Source organism: Nilaparvata lugens, chromosome 8 (genome assembly GCF_014356525.2).
Source record: "Nilaparvata lugens isolate BPH chromosome 8, ASM1435652v1, whole genome shotgun sequence".
Taxonomy (NCBI): domain Eukaryota; kingdom Metazoa; phylum Arthropoda; class Insecta; order Hemiptera; family Delphacidae; genus Nilaparvata; species Nilaparvata lugens.
In genome coordinates, this window is record NC_052511.1 from 41,360,948 (window position 1) to 41,385,983 (window position 25,036).

Here is a 25,036-nt window from a genome sequence, read left to right on the forward strand (position 1 = left end):
GGTGCTGTTTCGCTGTATAGTATTAGACAAACCAACTATTTGATTTTCATTACCCTAAAAATTGATTCTAATTTTTATCGGACTGTAGTTTAGAATAGCCAACTAAAAGTGCGGTAAAGAGGTTTATTAAAGTGTTTTTGAGTAATTTTTGCTGTGGAGAAAGGATTGGAATGTTTTCAGTGAAAGAAATAACTGATAGTTGTCAAGTATATAAACTGATTCACTTCAGTCTATTCAATTCTTCATTTATAAAAGCTGTTTATAGAATAAAAGGAAGTCCAGGCAGTCACCAGTCATACCCCATTAAGAAATTGTTGAGCGTTATATTACTCAATCAGCTTCTATAACAATTATTACAGCAACTAGTTATATTCCCTCAAACTGTTACCTAATTATGACAATAATTACAATCCAATGGAATCCAACTTCCTGCAATCAGAAACTGGTAAATTTATGAACTAATGAGAAGGTGTTGCAAATTTTAAAACGATCTGGAATATTATGACTGCTTTCTCTGCTTTCACTTCATGTTATAGACCATTAAACAAGGTGAATGATATATCTGTAAGTTATAGGTACGGTAATAATCTTCAAGTTATCATGGTAGGAGACTACTACTATTTTCAGTTGTTACTCCATCATGAAGAGAAAAAATAGGAAATTAATATTTCTGGTTCCAAATTTAAGGAAAAATATCAAATATTTTCAAATTGAAATAAATTTTAGATCTTTTATTTATTTGAAAAAACGCATACAGGTATGGGAAATACAAGCATTATAGCCCAAAACTAAAAAATTATGGAATATCTTGGCATATTGGACATTCAAACAGAAATCTTTTTTTTTAATTGGAAGTTATGTTAGTTGAGTAGGGTATGTAATTGAAGTTAAGTATCAGCCACACAGAGTATAATAGTAAGGCAGGAACTGCACAACTTCTTCACTATAATAATCAATCATCCTAATAGCTGATTACAGATATCATACTGTTTATACAGATATAATTATACTTGTTTTATTGCTATTCACGTACTTATATTACCATAATAGCACATGAATACTAATAGATCATACTTATAACAGACCATATGAATCATGAACGCTATACTCAGTACTATGGTATTTTATATTCTTTCGTGATGTGAGGCGTGTTTGATATCCTATAATGTTGTTTTCTAAAACTCTTAATTGAAATCACTTTAAGTTAAGACATGAATATGCTCATATCGAATGATTCACTGTTAAAGTCTATCGTACATACAGAGTATGAAGTGCAAAACGTTGAAAAATGGTAGGGTATCTAAGTATGATTACATAATAATTTGTGACAGTTATATTTCGTGATGAAACTGCTTGTCACTGTTAATGTAAACATAAATTCTGATAATATTTCTCAACTTTTCTAGGACATATCAAATTGTTAAATGATCATTTTGTTGGTATCTTGCCTCAGTTTATTTTGACTTGCCACTACTACCAACTTGATGCTATGAAATTATCAAGAGTGTCGACAATGCTAATGAACTGAAGTAAACCCAAATATTTTGGTCTCTAAAGTCATTTGTAGGTAATGATCACCTTATCACAATTCTGTCAGAAAATTAAATGAGGGAAAGTGTCTATCTATTATGCAGGAGTACTACTATAATCAATGCAAAATTTAGATTGATTAATAATAATGACAACTATCATTTTTCCATTATTTCATTAAATTTGACAGACAATAGCTATATGAAGCTAGGTTTTGACTATATAAAAAGAGCAGTTCTCTATGAAATAGAGCTCTCTCAATATTATATTCATGTTTATTAATATAAATATTCAAATGTTTATAACACAAACGTTTTGTTTATTTATATTGGCTGTATTTTCATAATAGAGCGGTCCCTTAAATAAGGTTAATAATAACCTTTAATTGAGAACGCTCTTGAGCCATACACACTCCCGGTGGCCTGGCAGTCAGACATTTACAGGGACCAATCAGAACGATCCTAGTAGTTTGTTGCTAGTCAAACAAAGCGTGCTTGATCAACTACGTTCTTAAGAATTGTGTATAAATACGAACCTCAAAGTTGGAAATTGCAATGAAGTACCATTTCACTTTAAATTATTACGATAGAGTCATTATTATTCATAAAACTTATAATATTAATTGCTCCGTGATTTCTTTTCTACTGTTGGAATAGAACAAAAATGTTAAGATATCGTTAGATTAGGCTAAGATTCGGTCACAAAGTTCAGTCATACTATGTTGACTAAACCTATTCACTTCCTACTGTAACACAATAAGTTATTCCACACAAGTCGCAACATATATTATCTTTAAAAATCCAAGCACTGAGTTTCGCAAGCGAATTTGACGAAAAGGATATTGCTAACTTTTTATAAACTTAAAGGATACTGAATTCCACAATCCATTTAAACCCTTGAATCAATCGCGCAATCATCCACCATTATCTAAATTAACAATCATGTACTATTGATGTAACATTTCTTATCAGAAAGCTTCCTACCAGATAAGTGGTTGCAGATTGACAAATGAAAGTAGATTAGTCATAGCTAGTCAAGGCACAAATAGAGCGTACAGTATGAATTATATTGTTTACTTTTATGCTATCATATCAGATTCTTAAAAGGACTGATTCACATGTTTTCAACCTTTAATTATCATTTTGTTGAACTTCTCAAATTGTTACAAAGATATATCAAATGTGTTTTTGGTACACTGTTAAATTATTCATTGATGTTATGTGATGATGCAGTATAAGATAAATATTACTCTTTCATAACTTGTACAATATCAGACAAAGCTCTTTGCTGGCAACAGTCATGAATCATACAGTTGGCTTAGCTTATAAATCAACTAGTAACGTTTATTAACAGCGAATATGTCATGTATGATAATAATAATTATTATACCATTATTATATATAATGAATTGATATTCATCATCAAAAGTATGATATTTTTTATCATTTATAGGCCTAGTATTTATTTTTATTATCATGATGCGTATATTTTACTGTTATTTTGATAGCTACATCTACTCTTGAATTGAATTAGAAAAGTTGTAATAAACTCACCGTGAAAATGTATAAATCCCACGTGTAGCAACATTCAATCTATCGCACTCAAGCTAGAAAACCAATTGTAATTTACACCTTAGAAAAACAAATCGTTAAATTATTTGCAACTTATTATATAAAACAATTTACAATTATTGGGAACAATAAAGCTAGAAACGTGAAAGTAAACACTAACGAACTAGGCATGATACCGATCCGGCGCTAACAGAGTACACTGACACGAACTAGTAAATAGAATTAAGTCATGCTGTCAAGACAAGCACCGTACTTCACACAGAAAACAGTCAATGCTGACTAGTGACTGACTGACTGCTGATAACTGAACTGACTTATCCGCTCAAGACTAGACAACTTGTAAAACTACTCTAGTATCACTCTTTCTCTCGCCCGCTATCACATCCTCTCTCTCTTTCTCCTGATAGCAAATGAGGTCACGTGGTCAGAATTTCTCCCACTCTTGGAGAAGAGTTCACAACTCACTCATCCATCACATTCAGACGCAACTGAAAAGAGTGAGAAAATTCGTGCTTTTTTTCGAACTGAGTGTTGTATATAGCCTACCTGTTGGCACACAAACAGAGATGCTGTTAGACTTGTCAATGACCTTGAAATCTCAAGAAAAAAGAAGAGCAAGATGATATCTGCGCTCTTTAGAGACGCTCTTCTTGGCTTCAATCACCGGCAAATTTTTTGTTTCTTTTAGGGAAGACAACTAAATTATGGTGTTACGATACTTGGGTTTTAGATTCACCGGCAATTTCTTTTTATGAGCAGACATAAATTTTATCACTGCATCTACTGGTTTGAGCGTTGGAGTATTAACTTTAATAGTTTTATTTTGTTTTTCAGATAGAAGTTGCGAGTTTATAAGGATGCGCTCACATAAGAGATAATTTCTAACAAACATGGTATTGCTGTCTCGTTTTATCTTCTGATTTATACATATATATCTGTAAGACAAAGCAATTTTAAATGCTCACCTCACGAGTACTTCTTCCTGCTCTTTATAATAGTGTGTTTCTAGAAGATCTATCTGTTATACACATGTGATCATGTATAGGAGGAAGGATGTATTAAAGGCCAAGTTACTTTTCTTCTTTTGGAAGCAGGGGTATTTTTGCTCTTAGACGTAGGTTTATAATTGGTGTTCATAGCTATTGTATTCGTAACATTTTTGTTTTGTTTTCAAGAGATGTGATGATATAAAGTAATATCTTCTTCCCGGATCTATCTGACAACTATTGAATAAAAATAAAAGATTGAAGAATTATTGAAACTGGAGAGAAGAAAATGATGGTTCTTACAACAAAAGGATCGGAGTTGAAAGTCCTATATGTAATCTATTTATAGCAGCAGGGAAAAAAAGAATATTGAAAAAATAAAATAAAGCTTGGGAAAATGGAAGACGAATTATTAACAAAATAAAGATAAATACAACTATGAGAGGTGAAATCTATTGAAGTGAAACAGTATCATAAGGATTGGTATAGCGAGTTAGAAGAGCACCTTTGTGGGTGAATGGTATTTTATTGATAGAATGAAAGTTCTATATTAAAAAGTAGGGATACCTATTGAATCAGGGGAAAATTAATAGATAAGTCTTTTTAAAAGGAAAGAAAAGAAAACTTTGGGAGAATAAATTTATGACACATAAAACAAAACAACGCGATGGTTGAAGGAGTAACGCTGTAGTTATTGGGCTAAAATAACTTATACTCTCTGAAACCCTTAATTTTTTCAAATGCAGTATGTTAGTAATAGTCTTTTCAAGTTGAGGATGCCACTCATTTCTTTTCAATAATCAATGTCAACAACCTATTTCAAACTCATCGATTTATTTAAAAACAATCATCAAGTCCTTCTGCAATTGATTTGGAAATTTGGATTTCAATACAGGATTCATTACAAAAGACTCATTAATATGCCACTGCCTTCCTATATCATAAACACAGCTCGTTTGATAACAAATAGATAATAAAAAAGCTAAAGACATTTCAAATTCAATAATTACCTAGAAGCTTATTGCTTTTTTATGCTCATTTAAAAGCACATTAAATAAAACCTGCGAATACATGAGGATGTTCCAGATGCCAATCAAAACCGTCAGCAATTCGAAAGCATTTACAATGTAAACATTTTATAACGCAAGTATTTGAGAATGATGAGTCTAGTGTTGTGCTCTGTTTGTGCCTTACGCTAAATAAATAAATAAACGCAAAGCATAATAAAAGGTAATTGTGACATTATAATGGCAAAATATATTACAGAGAAAAAGGCACATGGATCCATCTAATAAGCTTTACATTTATAATGCATATCAAGTAATACTGGTCGATATCCAAATGATTTACACAAGATAAAATGTATTATAAGTTAGTATAACTGCAACAGTTACTTATATGAGGAACCAGAAAATCTAGTATACTGCATCATCTAGTGTGTTAGTTGAGCATTCCCTCTAATACAATATTGATTGATGATTTCAAAATACTCTAAACATACAAACTAAACAACAGTATTTTGATAAGTAAAATCTGGTATAAAACTATGAAAATAATTAATAAAAACTTGTAAATTTACTTCAATATACTTTCAACTGAATACTTTGTAATACTGGAACAATACGGTAAATGAAAGAGACTATTTAAACTGAACCAACAAAACAGGTAGATATTTTTTAACTCAGAGTATTGTGTTCATAAATTCTCAAGTAATTTTTCTAGCGTCCAAATATAGCCGAAGATTAGCAACAATACGGTAAAAATTTAGAGATTTATTGTAAAATACTTGAAAAAGATCAGTTTTGATAAATGTTTTTCCGCGTTCTACGAACATCAATTTTTAATCGAAATTGTGATTATTTTATTAGTGTTGTTCAATACAATGAACAGGGTCATTCATTTCAACAACAAAATATATTGTGAAGGTATTGGAAAATAACTAAACAATAAAATTGAATAGTTTTTCTCGAAGAAACGTGAAAATAGATTCAATGAATTCGAAACAGGAAAGATGGAGAATAAACTTTGAATATCATTGAAAAAGTACTGCACTTACAGTTTTTATCGTACAAAAATAATGATACATCATCTATTTACAGTTATTCTAATTAAGATGAAGTTTTACATCTGAATGATAGTTTTAAAACTAGAAACTAACAGTATCACAGTTTACTGTTTAATATTAGTTACAATATACTATCCCATAGTTCAGTCATTAACATTATTGTCCAATAAATGATCTCAACATTAATATTTCTTCAAATATTCAGCACTGCTTACCAAGTTTCGTCCATACACTAACACTCAGAGATCAATATTGATGATGTTTAAATGTCAATGGGAAAATTATTCGATGGATATCACGCATTGGGGCAGTTTCTTCTAGTGTGACCTGAAATTAATAAAAAAATATATAATTAATTTAAAGTTTTGCATTGGCTCTAAGCAATAAAAAAACAAATGTACAATCCAAAAGTTTGAATTATCCAATTAAAAGACATAATTTAAAATCTAAATTCTGAAATAAAATCTACAATTTGTCAGAGTATGTTGGAAAATGTTCATAAACATTATTTATGAAGTAATCTATAAAAACAAATTTGATCGTCGAATCCATCAATCAGTTTTTCAATTAATGACTAAGGCCCGGTTGCACAAAAGACGGTTACATTTTAAACGTGATTAATTTCATGAGAACGGCTTCTCTGATTGGTTCTCGTGGAATTAACCACTATTAAAATTTAACCGGCTTTTGTGCAACCGGCACTGAATGTTCGAGAATATTCATTCAAAAGGTCGTCAGTCGTTATTTTGAATACTACTTTGAGAAACCCCCCCCCCCCCAGAATTGCTTTTGTACACCCATCAAAGACCCCCCCCCCACCTGGTAGACAACCCTGAATTCTAGGAATAATTCTTATCACTCGAGATGGCTGTTAAACGTTACAATCAAAATAAACAATATTATTCAATTCCAGGATTATCGTGAGATTATACAGAAACATTGCAATGGATTGGATCATAAGAATGTTATCATGGGCTTAAAGTCTAGCTGATAGTAGACATACTACAACTATCCAAATAATGAACAGTAATTTTCCGATGCTTTGTTCAAGTGTGATAAGGATACTTCGAGTCTTTCATGATCAATATTGTTATCAGTATCAGGTTTGATCAATAATACTGGTACGCAATTCATGAACAAAAGATTTCTTTTCTTTTCTGAGTCATCATGAAAGACCTTGTTTTCAGAGCTAGATAACAACAATATAACCATGGAAATTTGGAGATTGTAATTTTGTGAAAGTACTTTACCTGGCTGATGACAAATTCCGCATTTTCTTGTACCGGTACTCTGAGAACTACTTCCTCCACTCTTGAATGACTTTCCTCTACCAGCATAGCTTGGTCGATCTTCAAAACAATATCACACATTAAAAAATAATATACAAAGTGGAAACAATATCAAAGATTTCCAACAAAAACAGAGAGGAATATAAGAACACAGCATGAAGAAGAGAACGAAGAGATTGGTAAAAACCTTATTCTATAAATATGAGAATTTCTGATGACACACAATATTGAAATATTACTTACATACAGTACTACAATAATTTTCAAGTTAAATTCATCAAATATTCACTAACTGCACTCACTTCTGACAACGTCATGAACTAATTAAGTATTTGAAACAGAATATTTTCTAAGAAAGAATTTGGAATAATACTAAAACGTAATGTTACTGAATGTTATTACTATTAGAAGTAAAATGTCCAGACCCCACTCATTATTTGAAACATATCATTTTTTATGAATTTATTTGGAGTTCTACTGAATAATTATACAGATTACAGATTTTTACAGATATTTCTGATGGACACGTTAAGCCGTCGGTCCCGACTCCCTAAAAGTGGTCAGGTCATGTCAGAGGCCCTGAAATTGATCAGTTGCGACCTGAAAGCTCTGACACCAGCCTGAGCCAGCCAGGTCACTCGTATTATTATTATTATATAGAGTGTCCCACGAAGAGGTTTACACGTTTAATTTTATATTACGTGCCCATTCATGCACAGAATTTTTTTAAAATTTACACAGTTTACAAATTAGGTTCAAAAAAATATTCTGGGAAAATTTCAACACCCTAACCTTCATAGAAACAAAATGGCGGCTGATTGAAAAACGATACTTCAAAAACATTAAAAACGTGTTTTTGGTTTTATAAAATATTTTTATTGTTGCACTTTAGGGCAATATGATTTTGAATGAAAAAACTAGATCATACGAGTCAAATGAAAAGCCTTGAAGTTCAAAATTATTCAAATTGAAACCCATCCACAGCAACACACTGATAACAGCACTTAAGAAATGATTTGTAAGCTCTCACAAAGAAACTCCGCGGTAGCCGGAGGAGTTCCTCTTCTATTGGTAGTTTTTGCTCCTCATCATTACATCATTATTGAAGCTAAAACTATAAAGATATGAACTTTTTTCTTCAAGTAACTTCATAAAAAGTAGTCACAAACAGTTAAATCTGGTGATTGGGATGGCAAATCTAAAAAATCCCTTCCACGAACGGTCATGAAGTTTGTCATATAGTAATTGCTTGGCATGATTTGTGAAATGAGGTGGAGCACCATTGGAAGAATGGTGGAAGAATGAGGCAAGTCCACCGCAACGTAGTAAACAAATCAGATAATAGCTCATGAAAGTAGTTTTTATAGGAAGCGAATTGATAATATTTTCAATATGCCGCCATTTTGTTTCTACGAAGGTTAGGGACCTGAAATTTCCTGAGTATTATTTCAGAATCTTCTTTGTAAACTGTGTAAAATTTGAAAACGTTCGGTGCATGAATGCGCAGGTAATATAAAATTAAACGTTTAAACCTCTTCTTGGGACACGGTGTATATTACAGATATTGAATTATTATCAATATAAGAATGATGTTGAACATGGAATGACACAGAATTTACTTTTTTAATCACTTAAATATTTATTAAATTATTGAATGTTTTAATTTATTGATTGCATCTAAGTCTACAGCTTGTACCGGCACTCACCATCAGTATCGGAGAATCCCCGTTTGTAGGGCGGCTTTGACGGAGGCTGAGTGGAAGAAGGTCCCTGGTTGTCGGCCCACATGAAAAAGTTGCAGCCTTCAGGCGCCATTTGCTGACATTTGTAGAATTCCCGGCCCTTGTTCACGCTTTCCTTCCGAACAGTAAATCTGAAAAAGAATCATTCATTCATTTGCAAAATTGACAGTTGCTATAAATTGATAATATTCTAATGTAGACACTAGTCTTATTTGAATCATACATGATTTTCATTTATTCACGTAATTATAAACAATTCATTGAAATTATTATGAGAGAATCAACAGGCACAGCCCAAAACTGATAACTCAAAACACATATTTATTCCTCAAAACCATAAAACATGAAATTATCAACAACATTTTTGAATTTATTCAACAAAAAAGATATGGAATAAAACTTGTATTAGTAGATTTCCGAGAGAAGAGCGTACACTTCCATACTGTGAGATATTGTATGTCTGTGTATCACAGCGACAACTGCATCTATTCATTAATAAAATAAAAAATATACATACAACATGACAGGAGAGATTTGGGAAAAATGAAGCTGGAAATCAGAATCCAAGCAGTATCTCTGCAGAATTTCATTAGGTAACACACTGAAATGCGTGATCCTATGAGATTTTACTAATTTGGGATCAACAATCTATATCTGGTAATTTTCCTTTTTAACTTAATGAAGCATTCAATTATCTTAATCTCTCAATGATTTATATGAGCATTAGAACATCATCAAGTTTCGAAAATAGAATAATTGAATATGAACAACTAAGAATACAAATTACAGTCTAGAGTTACAGGCAGTTTTCCTTATTGAAGGATAAACCATTCAATTTCCGGATTTGAATTATTCATATGACATTGGAATTTTGTCAAGTTCTCAAAATAGACTAATGTAAATAAATATAGAATATAGATAGGAATCTAGAATCTAGAATCATTGGAATCTAGAATTATAGGAATTTAGAATCATAGGAATCTAGAATGAAAGGAATAGAGAAAAAAATATATTTCACACTCACTTTTTAGCAGGCGTCCCACAATTGCACACCAAATCATCTGTGAAATAAAAATATACTTATTTAATTGAAATAGAATAGTGAGCACAACAAATATGTGAAATTCTGACAATTATATTATTTATCAAGTATTTAAAAATTTAGTTCAACAGTCGAATAATTGTAATATTCTTGAGAGTTAAAAGTAAAAATTATAGTTGAAAACATAGACTATTGTGAAAAGCAGTTTCAATTCAATTATGATAGATATTCTTCTTATTCTTCCATGGCGCTACAGCCCAAATCGAGCCCTGGCCTCCTCAATACTGCACCTCCATCCATCACGATCTCTTGCCTTCATTCTCCAATTCCTGATGCGAAGAAGTTCTGCAGCATCCTTTGAGATGCCATCCACCCATCTCAGTCTTGGCTTTCCCACCGGTCTTCTGCCTCCTGGTTGCCCCATATATATTTTTCCGGGAGACCGAGTGTCTGGCATCCGCTCCACATGCCCTGCCCATCTTAAGCGGTCTGACATATACAGACAGGGGCGGCTCTTTATAAAGTGCAGCTAATTCATTGTTTTTTCTTATTCGCCGTATATTGTACGCAGCATTTTCCTTTCCCAGCGGTATAGAATTGCTGCAGCTTTGGATGATAATATCCACACTTCACTTCCATAAGTGACCACTGTGCGTATTATAGTTTTATATATTCTGATCTTTATGTTCCTGTGGACACTTCTTGACTTGAATATCTGCAGCATAGAGAAGTATGTTTTGTTTCCTGCATTGAGCCGTTTTTGTACTTCTTTCATCTCATCACTGTCATCCGCTATGTTAAATCCCAGGTAGGTGAAGTCATTCACTTTCTCAAAGCTATACTCCCCCACTGAGAGGGTTCTTCTGTTGTGATGACGTCTGCTTTGGTGCATGAACTTGGTTTTTTCACAGTTTACTTTTAGCCCTAGCTCATGAGCTGCCCTTTCCAAGTTTTCAAACATCTTTATGATAGATATAAGTAGCCGAAACTAGCGGCGTTTCATGAAAAAAGAAGGGTACCAACTAGTTTATTAGAAAATACTAATGAATATCACTAGTTTCTCACTTATGTGAGAATAAATTAATAGAAATATGATTAAGTTATTGAGGATTTTATTTGAAACCCAAATAAGTGACGGAAATCTGTACTTATTTTATATAATAAAATAATTATACATTTTTGAGATTGGAATTTGAGAATATTCAAGTGAATTCTCACCTGGGACATCATCGCCACCAGGCGGACGTCTTGGAGGGTCTGGTGCTTTAACTGAAACAACTTATAAACAAGCAAACATTAACAAAATTCAAATGAATAAATATTGGAATTCTCATGAAAAGGTAATTCAAGTCAAACACAATTGCTTTAAAATTACAGTATTAGAATTTCTCGTGGCTGGAGCTCAAGGCTTCTTTTTCCAGTGACGCAAAAACCTATTGTATTTTTAATTCAATTAATAAATAAGATAAATGTTATCTTTATTTGTAAAAATGTTTCTTTATTTGGCGATAAATTCATTAGTGATTATCCATTATTCACAAGCCAGAACTATAAGTTTTAAACTATAGTGAAATAGATGAGTATAGTAACCTTATAGACTTGTTGGAAATTTTCGAGAAAAAAAATGACGGAAAAATTGGATCTTTTTCCATTCCAAGTTATAATAAGAGATCGAATTTGAATTGATGAATGTAAGAATAGATGTGTAATTGAAGAATTTTGAAGTGACACATAACCTCCAGCTACATTTGGACTGTTGTAAAAATTAGAATTGGAACCGTTTTGGGCGTAAGTTAGCCTGTGGTACTTTTCTGTAAGTTGAATAATTTATTTTTTATTTTTATTTATTTATTTAATCATCAGAATTACACAACTTATAGAAAAGTACCACAGGCTTATAAGCCCAAAACGGTTCCAATTCTAATTTATACAACAGTCCAAATGTAGCTAGGTTATGTGTCACTTAACATTATTCAATTACACACTCAATTTACAATTAAAAACACACAAAAATCATTTTTAAATTTAAAAAATACTTCAAAATTGAATGAAATCAATCACAATTGATTAGAAAAGTCCAAACTTTAAAAAACTATAAAATTTTGAGACCGAAAAGACAAACACACTATCTAGATCCAGAACTTATCACAGCTGTGATAATTATGAATGATTGAATAAATAAATAAATAAAATGAATAAATGCCTTAGTTGTCTCGACCACTCTGGACGGCAACCAGGCCTATCTGGCCATCAGGCTATCCTGGCATCAATTGAAGTGTATTGGTAATTATTACAAATCATTATCACAACTTTTGACACATGATAATGGGATAAATACCCGCAACTATAGTGAGGTAGACGTTATAATGACGACATTTGATTAACATTGATGTTTCTATCCTTGTCTATCATTCGACTAAGCAGAGCACTATTCTTTTCTAGCTCCGTAACGTTGCCAGATCGTTTTTTAACAAACTATAAATATAATATTAATTATCAAAATTTTAATCTCAATCATGAAAATGTATGATTTGTTCAATAAAGAATATTCACCGTGTCCCACGAAGAGGTTTACACGTTTAATTTTATATTACGTGCCCATTCATGCACCGAAACTTTTTTAAATTTTACACAATTTACAAGGTAGGTTCTTAAAATATTCTGGGAAAATTTCAGCTCCCTAACCTTTGCAGAAATAAAATGGCCATATTGAAAATTTTAATGAATTGGTAAAACTTTCAATATGCCGCCATTTTGTTTCTACGAAGGTTAGAAATGTTCATGTTCCTTTATGTTCATGTTTATTCATGTTCCCAGAATATGTTTAGAACCTACTTTGTAAATTGTGTGAAACTTGAAAAAGTTCGGTGCTTGAATGGGCACGTAATATAAAATTAAACGTGTGAATCTCTTCTTGGGACTCGGTGTATCTTCCTGACAAATGCAATATAATTGATTGTTTTAAACAAAAACAGTTGACTTCACATCAGATATAATTGTAGAGGCGGTGAGATAAACATGAACCTTTAACTCCCACCGCAAGGAACTCAACTCTGATCTTTTTAGGGTAGGGGTAAAAATTTGATCATTCTGTTCTCGGCAGCCGTTATCCTCACTTCCAACATTCTCTACACTGGCTGTATGTATGAGAGTGAGAGGGGAAAGATGTGTGAAAGAGACAACCTCACCCCTACATCCCTACCACGCCAACCACTCTTTCACCGTTGGAGGGGTAGAGGCTCATGTTATAACTCACAGCCTATATCAGCTATCCTCTATAGAAGGCAGTGGCAAGGCGGAGAATCGGCAACGCCTTTCTACTATCTTTCTCCAATGAGAAACATGTTTTAGAAAAGAATATTATGATGACCCCGACACATATTATGATAGTCGGGTATCATTATTAGGTCTAAGCTTATTATTAGCAACTTTTGTATGTATATTATAATAATTATGTAGTTTTGTCAATAAACTCCTCTGGTTGCAATTCATTGGCAATCAGAGAAATTATTATCCTATTATATTAAGCGAGCAATTTCTGTATATATCTGGTTATTTTTATATCTGACTATTTTTATATCTGGTTATTTATGTATTACGGATCTCGAAAACGGCTCTAACGATTTTCACGAGATTTGGAACATAGTGGGTTTATGATATAAAATTCGATTGCACTAGGTCTTATTCTTTGGAAAACTCGCTGAACGACATTAAAAGGATAATTCATCCTTGGAAAACAGATGATAATTTCGTCGTCTCTCGATAACAGAAGATGCGTGTGCCTGTGTATTTATAGTGTATAAATCAAAATTCGGGAAAGAAACAGTTTTGGGGTGTGCTGTTAGTACTTCCCCAATCATTTTAAAGAATTGGGTTTGGTTTATCAAAAGTCAATAAATAAATAACGAGCGAAACTCGGTGCCCCGATATTTTATTTATAACTGGTTATTTATGTTCAACGGATCTCGAAAACGGGTCTAACGATTTTCACAAAATTTGGAACATAGTAGGTTTATGATATAAAATTCGATTGCACTAGGTCTCATCCTTGGGGAAACTCGCTAAACGACATTAAAAGTATAAGTCATCCTTGGCTGAAACAGCTGTGGATAGTAAAAAAGTGAGTGAGCGAGTGAGTATGTGAAGAATCAAAATATTGCATCCCCGAAATTCATAAGATGACATATAGCCAGATGTGAAATATAAACACGATCATTTTAGAGAATATTGTGTTCTGTTCATCAATAAATTAATAAAAATAACGAGCGAAGCTCGGTGCCCCTATATTTATCATTAATGCCATCATAACATGAACCTCACTATAGTCGTGCCTCAAAGGAAATAAAAAGGGAACTAAAGTAGTAATTCTAATCTATTCACAACATATTTCTATTAGAATTTTGGTGACAAAAAATTGAAACAAACCTTGACTATATCCCCCTCCAGTCCCTCTTCCAAAACCGCCTCCTCCTCCTCCACCAGAATTGAAATTGCTTCTCCCTGAATTTCCATAGCTTCCTACTCCTCTACTATTACTTCCTCCTCGACCTCCTCCTCCACCCCAACCACCTCCTCCTCCTCTCCCACCTCCTCCTCCACCCCAACCACCTCCTCCTCCTCCGCCCCATCCTCCTCTATCATCATCATCGTCGTCATCGTCATTTCTGCCGTATCCCTGGTTCTGGTTGTTGCGATTGTTGGCGGGTGGTGAAGGGGGAGGGGGCTGCCTGGCGGTGGGGGGATTGGCCCCCCCTCCATCCCTCTGCAGCGGATTGACGTTGAGCAGCTGCAGGAAGTGCTCATCGCAGCCGTTGATGCAGCCAACGTAGTGGTTCGGATAGTAGGGAGCCAGGGATCCGCGTTTAAATGTAAAGTCAATTTTCCGCACGTCGGTACCGCACTGAAAACAAAATACAAAAATGACAAAATGAACATATTGGTCCATATGGATAAAGTTTAGCATTTGCTTATACTTCTAAAATATTGAGCATATATTTCATTTTCTGTGAATAAACGTGAGCAAAAACTTTTGCTCATGGTCGTAAAAAAATTAGTTTGAGCATTTGTCTCAAAAAAAGTTATGCTCAAATTTGTATGAATAAACTCAACTTTTGAAGCAAATGCTTCAAAAAAGGTCAGTATAGTCTGGAGCAGATTTTCACCTTCATAGTATAATGGCTCAATTAATTCGTGTGAGGAAGAGGAAACTATACCAGATACGATCACAACAAATAGTTGAGAACTATAGAACTCTTTTCAGATTCAACCATGATAAGCATAACCAGTAGTTGCCATTTTAAACTGTGGCAACTACTCACGAAACAAGTTTAAATTTGTGATAATTTTATAAATAGATGCATGCATAAATATCAATTATTATTATTCATTTATTCACAAAAAGCACACTATTGGATGAATAAATAATTTCAATCTTGATTTCCTGATCTATTAAAAATGTCTCATCAAGTTCTCAACTGGAAGATAACACAAAAGTAAAGTATTAAAATAGGGATACTTGGATTGTTCAATTATTATAGAGATAGCTTATGCCCTTTTTGAACTTCTTTTAAAAATGGCATGAGTGCTGGAATTAGTAGTGTTTATGTAAAAAAAGTTTATAAAGGGTACTAGTTATTTCTATAATTAAACACAAAAGTAATTTATTACAAATTTAGCAGACTAATCAAACGAAGTTCGAATTTCAGTTATGATTTATTGATCATACTTAATAGCAACATACTAAAAAAGTATGAGCTATCAAGCCTGAAGTATTAAGTATTGAGCCCGAACTGACTCAGCAGCGCTGGGAATGGCGGAGAAGGATTAGGATGGCCGACCCCAAAAGAAATGGGACATAGGCTCGGGAGAAGAAGAAGATCATACTTAATAGCAACTAGAGATGTATCGTTATAATGCTATCCTATCTTATTGATGAATGAAAGAATGGAGAAAATATAGAAGTTATGACACTGACCGTAGAACAGGTCTCCTCAGCAGGCTGACAGTTAGTGACAAGTGACGGCAGCCATATTGCTTTCCGACAGGCTGGATAGCCGAGACACGAGATGAAAAATCCAGCACCATTGGCCCGCTGCCTGATCACCATACCAGTGCCGCAGTTCGGGCATTTCAGTATCGGCCTTGAAACAGCTGATCTCTGCAGCGTCTCTTCATAGGGCAACGGATTCGTTTCCAAATACTTGGCGAGGGCTGCGTCTATTTTGGGAACCTTCAATAGTAACAAAGAATCGTCAATAAATCGTGAATTTCGTTAATATATTCTAACTATAATTATATTTTACCTATAATTCAAAACTATGATTTAGATAACTAACTTCAATATTTCATAATAGATTTTACCTATTTTCAAATTTAGTAACATAATTCTGTTACAACAGTTGCTATTGTCAAGAGGTAGAGATGTGTTGTCATTCGGTCATGACTCGTTCAAATTAAACGGAACAGTCGGGAGAACGAGTGATCCGGATCACACTAATTTAGAAGACCCGTTCATTTCAGACTCGTTGAGAGTTGAGAAGAATCGTTTTTCACCCATCAACTGTTTTTTTTTTTTTTTTTTTTTTTTTAGGAAAGCTGACTGTCGACAGACCGGTTCAATTGAACAGGTCGTGGCAGTGAACGAGACCGATTGACCCGGATCAGTAAAGTGATCCAAACTTCCCAAATCTACTTTTAGGCGAACTGAACACCGAGGGAGCGTGTTTAATGTACATGTATGCATGTATACTGAAAAAAATATATATATATTTACATCAGTTTCACGATGGATTTCGAAGCAGTAGATGTGATTTTGTACTAGTGAGTGAAAATAAAGAGTAGAAGAGTGAGAATCGAAAGTGCTAGATCCCTAGATCTCTTGATCTGGGATCGGCAACTCAACTGCATGCGTATTACCATAGAGAAAAGATAGCTTACGAAGATATCCCATGGTTTTGGTAGTTTATGTTTCAAATGTCAAGCAGATTTTTTTTAACCGTTAACTGTCAACTACTGACTATTATTACTGTTTTGTTCAGGTAAGAGTATAAGAACGACACAATATGAGAGACTACCAGAATCACATAGCTTCACGAAAAAAGTATTAGGACTATCAGCTTGAGGTAGCATTGAAAATTGGAACATGAACGCCCTATACTATGGGATATCCTTCTAGTGCTATCTTTTCTCTCAATCTCAGTAGTTATCCTGATGAATTCAAGAATTTATCTAGAATGTGAATGCCACTTATTGATCGTCCGTAGGCCCGTGCCTATTACATTAGAACACCTGGCTGGGACACCACTGACGTCCATGTGTGAAGCAAGCTGGGAGGCCGGTGTTATAGTGAATCATCCATGTTTTGTTGAAATTAATTTATGAAGAAAGTTTATCGTTTGGTAAGAATTTGAGGGAACAAATGAGATTGTCAAATTAATATGGATTTCATTTATAAACTTGACATTAACAACTATAACTAGTAAAAGGCTAGAACAATCCCTGAATAGACCTTGAAAATAAACCTTGAAAGCATTGTAAGTCTTTAATAGAGATCTTGAAATTTGTGACCTTATTGATGAATGAAAATCTATAAAAATGGAAATTCACTCTACAAACTTAATCGATAAATGAAAAGCTAACCTCAGCGTATGCTTGAACGTAAACTTCCTTATACTTTTCAATTTGAGATCTGAGAACTTCACTTGGATCTTTTCTTCCATCACAGATACTGAAACAAAGTTTTTAGTACAACATTAAACACAATATTTAGACACACATATTTACGAAAAATACTCAAACAAGCATAATATATAAAAAATGGAAGCAATATTTATTTCACATTTTATAATTTGTGTGTTATGAGAGCAATAATGGGGTCTCCCTGGTGCTCTCACACATTGTACCTTTTCAATAAATAAATATTTGTTTTCAATATTTGAATTTGATGTTTGTTTAAAAACAATGGGATCTAATAGCTACTGCAACACTATAATAAATGTAATACGGCAAATTCTTCAGTTGTATAAAATTGACTTCAAACTTTCTATTCCTGAAATTTGAATGTTTGTACGGAAATTGATTTATATTATAGAAGGAATTTCAATTTATAGAACGTTAAAAACGTTGTAATAGACAAACAAGTTGATATCATCAGAGAACAGCTATTAATCTACTTCAACAAACAAGTGCACAAAATAGGTTCACAAATTGATTCACAATCAATACATTAAAGTACATAATAGTATTAGCATTTCATTCCATCAGTACATTCATTACATTAGTATTCACATTTCATTCCATCAATTTATTATCGAAAGATTAAGAGGATTAAATCAATTAAATTGAGAAAAAATAATGGCATACTCTTCAATTTTCAATTTTTCTTGAATATCCTCATCTTTCTTATTTGGAAAAAAATAATACTTTCCTTCTTAATTATCTATTTTATGTGAATATGAGGTGAAAAAATCAAATTTCACTTACTCTTTCAATTCAGATTCAAGAGATGAGCGTAGATATGGTTTGGACATTCCGAATCCCATGCTTTCATATCCCTCAACAAGGCCAATTCCAAGTTGCCCGGGAATGAAGTACTTTTGCTCTGACAAAGCTGCGTACAAACGGGATTTCACCGTTTCTATATGGTCGGCATGTGTTGCATCAGTTCCTGTAATAAATATTTACTATATTCATTCATTCATCCATAACCGTATTCAAGTCACAACAAAGATAAATCAAATTCAATATAAAAGAAAGTAACGTTGTAAACATTCCTAAGACATGAAATTATAATTTTCTGTCTTGAAGGAGATTAAAAAGTAGACATAATATTAGCTTATTTAAGAACTCGGAGGCTCTCCTATTTAATCCCTGCATTTAAAGCGCGTCATCTTTATCATCATTATCTTCATTTCTATCATATGTGATACATAGAGTACAAAACATGTTTCAAACTACATGCTGCATCCCGATACAAATCATAGAGGAAAATTACACCATGATTCAATTATTATACTAATATACAGGTATTACACTGACTAATATAACCAGATTTTCAACTAAGTAATAATATAAACTTTTCATAGTGCAGTAATCCCTTGTATGAATTAAGTTTCATCAACATGATTACTCTAAAGAATGGAACTTATATTCATATTATGGTCTTCAAAAAGTTAGATTCGAGCAATTTAACTGACAATAAGCATTTTGTTTTCTAACCAAATGAAAACTCATGTCATATTATATAGTTTTAATTACTAGTTCTGGAGATACTCCCAATAAATGCTCACTGCTAGCATTTTAGAATCGATATTATGAACAGCATAAAAAATGTGGAAGTGAAATTTGTGAAACTTGAATGATTACTGGTTTAGTTGGGCATTATTTCCTAAGTTAACCAACTTTACATGGAATGAGATACACTGAGTTGCATGTAGTGGTTGATACGCTTCCATCATAATTATTTTCCAATAGAATATTATTTAGAATATACAATCAAATTGCAGCGATTTACCACATAAGATCTTTCAAATTTAAAAACAAGAATTAAATTACAATTTATTCAGACAACGGGCAAACATTGTGATAATTGGAATGTACTGAGATCCATTTACAATATGAACGAGATAAATGAATACATACAAAGCATTATCATCTAATGTCATAAGAATAGCTCAATAATATCATAGAGAAAAGATTGCATAAGTTATCTTTTCTATCTATGATATATTATGCTATCTTTCATAGATAGATAAGATGTCTTATGCTATATTTTATTTATGTTCAAACAAAAATAATTTCATGCAAAGTCAGAATTTCGTTTGGACGTACTTCATTAGGTACTGCTGAGTACCAAATTAAAAATCAATGTTTCACAAAATGCAGTAGTTAATGAACTCACCAATTCCATGCTTCTCCATGAGCGATATTAGGTCAGCTTCAGTCAATAGGTTGGGAGCAGACGTCTCCCCGTCCACAAAGTTGATGTTGGTTGGGTTGAACGTTTCACCCTGTCTGTATTCGTGAATCTCTTTCGAGTTCCACTTCTCATAAGGGAACACCAGCAAGTAGTTTCTTTCCAAGATAAGTAGACCGTTCGCAACAAACTGGAGAAAAATAGAATGTATTCATCAATAAAACAATGATACAGTTAGATACATGATATGTGTAGTAAAAATACAATGTGTACAATCCTAACAAGACAGTGTGACTCATAATATAACCCATATTTTTGGATACTGTTGTATAAATTAGAAGAAGAACAGTTTTGGGCTTGAGCTTTTTGTTCTTTCCCACAAGTATTATGTATTCTATGTAATTAATGAATGAATGACAACCATCGCAAAGTTTCAATAAATCAGTATGATGCTAGAGGAAATTTATTAAATTTACTACAATAAAAAAACGATTATATTCCACGTTTATTCTGTATTATAACTTGACTATGTTGTATGGGTTTTATAACTTATGTGGGAATAGAAGGTTTGATTGAAATTCGTAGCTCATGTCTCCGATAAACCTCGAACTACTCGTGAAGCCGAAAATTCTCTTACATAGTATATCTAATTCAGAATGTATAAATAATTGATAAATATTGAATTGACAAATTCATTTTCAAACAAAAAATTGAAAAATATGATTTGTAAAAGTATAAATGAATGAATAAATAGAATCTAGGAAAACAATGACAACCAGGAAGATGGCGGATCTGCCGAAAGATCTCGTTGTCACAGTGAGTGATTAATTCATTTATTGGAAAATATCTGACTGCTAGTCGTTCTTTTTAATAGCAAAAAGTAATTGAATAATAAGCAGTTCGTGATGGAAAACAACATTGAAGAACTAATTTTAGATTATAAATCTTCTCACTTGAAACATTAATATGAAATTACTGAGAGAATGGAACTAGTATGAATTATTTTAGACAGAAAAATCAATCCTGAGAGAATTGAACAAATTTCATCAACAACTAAATAATAAAAATAATGCCCTGCAATATTAAATAAACTCAGAAATAGATAGTGCGATTTCGAATCAATTTTGTAGTACTCCAAAGCTAGAATAATATTATAAATAAAAAATCTAGAGCAGATGCAATAATAATGATTAGTTTTTTAAATTAGATTGCGTGAGATCGTTTCATATCACTTACCCTTTCTTCATTTATGTCGATTTCAACAATAGTTTCATGACCTTTGGCATCTTTCGATAAACATGCCAGAAAATGCCTGACAATGTACTCGTAGATTTTTTGTTCATCACCTGTTGAAAACATAAATAAAATTTGCATAAATATTGGCAATAACATGAATTGAATAGTTATTAATTCGTTGAAAGTAATGCAGTACTAAAAAAACTCCAGTCCATAGTAGGAGGAAATAGCAAAACATGAAGCAAACATTTTCAAAATCAGATGAAATTCAATACTTCAAAAATACACAAAATAAATAGAAGTTACCTAATGCAAAACAATTTACAAGAATAAAGTGAAGAATGATAAAAATGTTTGGAAGTCTCACGTTCCATGCAACGATATAACTAGGCTTAATTATTGAAGTAATCAAGTTGTCAATAATAACTCACCACCTAGTGAAGCATGCTTTATAGGATGTATGGGAGGATGAGCCTCGTCAGTCTTCTTTCCTTGTCTAGGACTAGGCCCATCAGCTAGTACCTGAGACGCGAATTCTGAAAATGAATTTAAAAAATTAAAAAATCCTAAAAGTGTTATAATGTGTTATAGATAGCTAAGAACATCCACACAGAGAGGAAAATGTTCACTCATCTAAATGAAAGAACAGTATTAAATTTCAAATTCATATGAAAGTTGAGACATTTCTCAAAACTGCTGCTACAACATTCAAATCATAAGTTGAGTCATACGTTGTATCATTACATTGATACAATATTGAATAATCATGAGATATCTTTAATAACATAAACTCACAATATTTCGTTTTTCTATTGATCTAGTTTTGTAAATACTTTTACAACACATCAAGTTTTTATCTCATTATGGAAAAACTCTGTAAACATCTCTTAAATAATATATAAATATACCGGGTGACCCAGAATAACGAGAGCATTTGAAAACGCCATAAAACATTAGTGGGAAGGACAAAAATGATTTTGTTCAAACTAATGTAAATTTCAAGACTTGCCATTTGAGAATTATTAATAACATTTATCACTTTTTCACAATTACTTCTTCAATATGGCTTCCTTCTGCGCGAATACAATCTTGAAATCTGTGCTGAGATTACTGAACGATTGCTGCAACATTTTACCTGGGATATTGTTAATTTCATTTTGAATTGTCTGTTATGATTCAACCACAGTTATTGGTCAAGTTGTGAAAACGTTCGATTTGAGATAGCTCCACAAACAGAAAATCGCAGGTGGACAGATGGACCAGGAAACGCAGATGTTGCAGCGATCAATGAGGAATCGTCAACACAGATTTCAAGTGTGTATTCGTTCAGGAGGAAGCCATCTTGAAGAAGTAATTGTCTAAAAGTGATAGATGTTATTAATAATTCTCAAATGGCAAGTCTTGAACTTTAGATTAGTTTGAATAAAATCATTTTTGCCCTTCCCACTAATGTTTTATGGAGTTTTTAAAAGTTCCAGTTATTCTGTGTCACTCTGTATAATTGGAACGTCTGCAAGCAGATGTGAGCAGACATATGCAGACAGACTGTCTTCCTCCGTCTGTCTGCATAAGTCCGTCTGTTGCTGTGTGCTTTGAGGACCTGAAAAAAATATAATTACCTCCCCAATTTGAATCAACCGTTTGCAACTGTACAAGATTGGAAAGGTTCATCTCTTTGGGGAATATGTTGGTTTCTGTTCTGGGATAGCTGATGTATCCTTTTGTGTAGAGTGACTCTGCTATTTTCAATGCCTCCTTTGCATTCATGCCAAGTTTCCGTGACGCGACCTTCTCCAACTCCTTGAATTGAGAAAAAAGTTTTATCAAATAAATAAATAAGAAATATAGTTTTTATCAAGAACCAATTTCATAAAAAATTAGACCGGATATTCTGTGACGGAACTTTACTTATATAATTTAACCTGAATCTTTAGCTCCAGATTATTTATCTAATTCTTTTGTTCCTTGAATACTTTGAAGAGACATATGCCTCAACTGTATTTCTGTAATTTCGGCGTAAATTGGTTTGTTTTTCAGATTGATTTCTACATTGATTGCAGGTTTGATGCCTAGTGAGATCGGATTCCCCATATAGAGATACTCATTTAGTGGGTCTACAGCCCATATGCTTACAGCTCGGTCTACAAGAATCTATGAGGTTAACACTTGTAATCTTTCAATAACTAGGCAATATTCTAAAGACTATAATGTATATACAGATAAATATTATAAAAATGATTATTAAACTATAGGATAGGGCCAACAAATATAATATTTAGTAAAGGAAACCAGACAATTGTATAAAACTTAATCTATTCAAAAAATTTTAAAGGTTAAATTCAACTACAACAGTATTCAAAGTGATTCTAAAGATAAATTTCCACATAAAAAAATACTTCAAGCCAAGTTTACTCATTTTTAACTTGAAAATAATAATTGAATTGGACAACTTGATAATGGTATGGATACTATCAAAAAGTAAAAAGGATACTAGTGATTCTATTAACAGAACTCCAACGAAACTATTTTATAAGACAAAGTAGCCTAGTTGCAAATTCAAAACATCTACAACTCCTGATTATTTTCAATTATATACAAAAAAACAATGTACATTTTCGTATGATGGGTACAAAAATTGTATACAGAGTGTTCTGAAAAAGGTGCCCATAAGTCAAGGCGTGATTCTTCACATCAAAAGAAGAAAAAAGTTCCAATTAGCATAGGTCCGAAAATGCTTGGTTACTAAGTTATACAGGGTGAAAGATTTCGTCTGAATTTCAGTTCCCCTGCTGAAACGAAGCCCTACGGGTATTTGTTGGCTGTTAATTAAGATGTACAATTTAGCGTACTTTATTTAAAATGAACTGAAAAATTGGATAAAACCGTTTTCAGACCAGTAGCTACAGTAATTTCTAAGATATGTGACGAAATACGCGAAACTTGTTACCGAAAAACAAGTTCCTCCAAGGTTTGAAGCAGATTTACTTTGTTAAAAGTACAATAAACAAAACATATTTTTTTACAGAACGTGTAGAAAATTCAATTTTAAAGAAAAGGTGAAAAATAAGTACAAATGGTCTACCATAACAGACAAAGGCAACCTTTAAAAAATAATCCTTAATTACATACAAAACGCATGAAAAATAGACAAAATCTGTTGAGCTCTCTACAAATGTAATATTAAGGATTATTTTTGGGCACCTTTTTTCAGAAGACTCTGTATAATAGTTAATTGTAAGAGAAAATTTCAAGATTCATTGGTAATTTTTGTACAAAAGAAATGTCTACTTACAACAGTGTCTAACGGAATCGGCCGCCATTTTGATTTGGGCTTATTAGTAACAGTGACAACGGTGGCTTTCGGCTTTTCGAGGCATTTCTCGTGCAGAACTCGACAGATGTGCTCGTCGAACATCCTCACTCGCTTCCACGAGAAGTCAACTGTCAAGTCGTCGATTTTGTGGTCAACTGTCAAAAATATTATTTAAATATCAGTTGAGATGATCAGGCGAGAATTACAGGGAACAAAAAATGAATTAATTGACTATCAACAATTAATTAACAATGAATTAAACATATTATTCAAATATCAGATGAGATGATTAAGCGAGAATTACAGTAAAAATGAATTGATTGACAATAATTAACAAATCGAATCAATT

General features: G+C 32.7%; 2 protein-coding genes across 2 annotated transcripts in view; both read right to left on the reverse strand.

Moving 5' to 3' along the window:
- The window catches only part of LOC111045392, a 49,821-nt gene extending 46,373 nt beyond the window's left edge, over positions 1-3,448 (reverse strand). The window contains exon 1 of the mRNA XM_022330791.2: positions 3,084-3,448. The gene's annotated coding sequence lies outside the window, so the exon portion shown is untranslated. The remainder of the gene's footprint in view (positions 1-3,083) is intronic.
- A 2,469-nt stretch (positions 3,449-5,917) lies between these two features.
- The window catches only part of LOC111054193 (DNA topoisomerase 3-alpha), a 28,287-nt gene continuing 9,168 nt past the window's right edge, over positions 5,918-25,036 (reverse strand). The window contains exons 7-20 of the mRNA XM_039435146.1: positions 24,667-24,842; positions 22,994-23,174; positions 21,806-21,910; positions 21,375-21,484; positions 20,124-20,328; positions 18,707-18,890; positions 17,864-17,951; positions 16,200-16,454; positions 14,831-15,125; positions 11,444-11,503; positions 10,208-10,244; positions 9,148-9,314; positions 7,403-7,501; positions 5,918-6,479 (exon numbers count right to left, since the gene is read on the reverse strand). Coding sequence (XP_039291080.1) covers positions 6,448-6,479; positions 7,403-7,501; positions 9,148-9,314; positions 10,208-10,244; positions 11,444-11,503; positions 14,831-15,125; positions 16,200-16,454; positions 17,864-17,951; positions 18,707-18,890; positions 20,124-20,328; positions 21,375-21,484; positions 21,806-21,910; positions 22,994-23,174; positions 24,667-24,842 — 1,994 coding nt within the window. The 3' untranslated portion in view covers positions 5,918-6,447. The remainder of the gene's footprint in view (positions 6,480-7,402; positions 7,502-9,147; positions 9,315-10,207; positions 10,245-11,443; positions 11,504-14,830; positions 15,126-16,199; positions 16,455-17,863; positions 17,952-18,706; positions 18,891-20,123; positions 20,329-21,374; positions 21,485-21,805; positions 21,911-22,993; positions 23,175-24,666; positions 24,843-25,036) is intronic.